Source organism: Zonotrichia albicollis, chromosome 26 (assembly GCF_047830755.1).
Source record: "Zonotrichia albicollis isolate bZonAlb1 chromosome 26, bZonAlb1.hap1, whole genome shotgun sequence".
In the NCBI taxonomy this organism is placed as follows: Eukaryota; Metazoa; Chordata; class Aves; order Passeriformes; family Passerellidae; genus Zonotrichia; species Zonotrichia albicollis.
The window spans coordinates 2541805-2544127 of record NC_133844.1 but is presented as its reverse complement, the minus strand read 5'-3'; the positions used below and the strand labels follow the sequence as shown (position 1 = coordinate 2544127).

At 56.6% G+C, this 2323-nt stretch overlaps 1 protein-coding gene across 1 annotated transcript; it reads left to right on the top strand.

Moving 5' to 3' along the window:
* The first annotated feature begins 451 nt into the window (after window positions 1–451).
* LOC141731882 (olfactory receptor 14A16-like) lies at window positions 452–1516 on the top strand. Its single transcript, XM_074559082.1, has one exon. It carries the CDS (start codon window positions 572–574, stop codon window positions 1502–1504), a length of 933 nt encoding a protein of 310 aa, XP_074415183.1. The 5' UTR covers window positions 452–571; the 3' UTR covers window positions 1505–1516.
* The last annotated feature ends 807 nt before the right edge of the window (window positions 1517–2323 follow it).

Here is a 2323-nt window from a genome sequence, read left to right as displayed (position 1 = left end):
GCTCTGATTGCAGCCAAAGGTGCAAAGCCATGGCAGTTGGGAACAAGCCCATCCAGCCCCTCATCTTCCCTCAGCCACAGGGAATCCTTTGGCTCTCCCATCTCGCAGCAGCAAACTCAAAGTGCAGTAGAAATGCTGGGGATTTCTGACCTCAGAGAGCCAGGAATGATGTGTATGTAGGAAAACAATTCCTATAATAAATTCCTGCCATCCTTTAAAAGTGGGAGTGCAGATGCTACCATGCCTTTCTGCATTAGGAGTGATTCCATTGACAAATCCTGAAGATCCAGCCTTGTCCCTCTGCCCCATGGCCACAAACCCAGGGCAGTGGGGCAGGGATGGTTCCTCGAGAGCCCCCATGCACAGGCCTGGCTGCTCCTGGCACACTCAGCCAGCACAACTGGAGCTCAGGCAGGGACCTGGGTGAAGGTTTTCACAGAGCAGGAACAAGGGTGGGTGAGTCCCAGTGGGACAGTCTGCAGGGAATGGCCCAGGTTTGGCTCAAAGCACCCTCTCCTGACTTGTCACTGTCCTTTCTCCATGAACAGGTCCCCATGTGCAGCCCCAGCAAATGTCCAACAGCAGCTCCATCAGCCATTTTCTCCTGCTGGCACTGGCAGACACACGGCAGCTGCAGGTCCTGCACTTCTGCCTCTTGCTGGGCATCTCCCTGGCTGCCCTCCTGGGCAACGGCCTCATCATCAGCGCCGTAGCCTGCAGCCACCACCTGCACACGCCCATGTTCTTCTTCCTGCTCAACCTGGCCCTCAGCGACCTGGGCTTCATCTGCACCACTGTCCCCAAAGCCATGCACAATTCCCTCTGGGACACCAGGACCATCTCCTACAATGGATGTGTTGCACAGGTTTTTCTGATTTTCTTCTTTCTTGGATCAGAGTTTTGCCTCCTGACCATCATGTGCTACGACCGCTACGTGTCCATCTGCAAACCCCTGCACTACAGGATCCTCCTGGGCAGCAGAGCTTGTGCCCACATGGCAGCAGCTGCCTGGGCCAGTGGCTTTCTCTATTCACTGCTGCACACGGCCAATACATTTTCCCTGCCCCTGTGCCATGGCAATGCCCTGAGCCAGTTCTTCTGTGAAATCCCACAGATCCTCAAGCTCTCCTGCTCAAATTCCCGCCTCAGGGAACTGCGGCTCATCACAGTTAGTGCCTGCTTGCTGTTTGTTTGTTTTATGTTCATTGTTTTCTCCTATGTGCAGATCTTCAGGGCTGTGCTGAGGATCCCCTCTGAGCAGGGACGGCACAAAGCCTTTTCCACCTGCCTCCCTCACCTGGCCGTGGTCTCCCTGTTCCTCAGCACTGGAACAGTTGCTCATCTGAAGCCCCCCTCCATGTCCTCCCCATCCCTGGATCTGGCCCTGTCAGTTCTGTACTCGGTGGTGCCTCTGGCCCTGAACCCCCTCATCTACAGCCTGAGGAACCAGGAGCTCAAGGCTGCAGTGTGGACACTGATGACTGGATGCTTTCAGGAACATTAAACTGCTGGCCAATTTCTGCATATCACTAGTAATAAAATCATCTTTGGTACTTCTTATTGGTTTCATCTTAGAGGTTCTTTTGCTTGGTTTTACTTAACATTGTGCCACAGGAAATGTCATTGTTTATGCCATTTCTCCTTTAGTTTCTCTCCATCTTCTCTATGACTGCAGACTGTGTCAAGGAGGGGCTGTGCTCTAGATGGCTTTAAAGATGTGAGTGCTCTCCCAGCAAAGTTTTCTACAGAGATGCCCTTTTGTTGCCTTCTCTGGAGCTGCAGCAGCAATGTCTGTGTGCAGAGCTGGGGGCAGATCAGTGCTGACACAGCAGCTGTGCCCAGCAGCAGCAGCACTTGGTGTTGCCAGTGCTGCTGCCGTGGCCCTGCCCCGCTGCCCTGGTGGCCCTGGTGTTGCTGCAGGGCTTGAGTGCTCTCGGGGCCGGGCACAGCCCTGTGGGTGGCAGTGCCGGGGCTGCAGCAGGGACAGGCCATGGGCACTGCTGGGGCAGCGCTGACGCCTCAGCCCAGGGCCTGGGGGGCTCCAGGCTCCTTGCCCAGGCTCTCTCAAGAACACACCCAGGCCAATGCTCAGCACAGAAAACCCCCGTGAGCAGCCCCAGGCTGGCCGTGGGCAGGCTGGGGGCAAACAGCATGGCTGGGGCTCTGCAAGGGCCCTGGGGGAGATGGGAAGGAGCAGCAGAGCAGGGGCTGATCCATCCCCAGTGCGCTGCACAGCCCAGGGCAGCATCCCAGACCGTCCTCATGGAGCTGCCAACAACATCCCCCCTCTGCAGCCCTGGCCTCTCCCCCAGCTCACACAGGG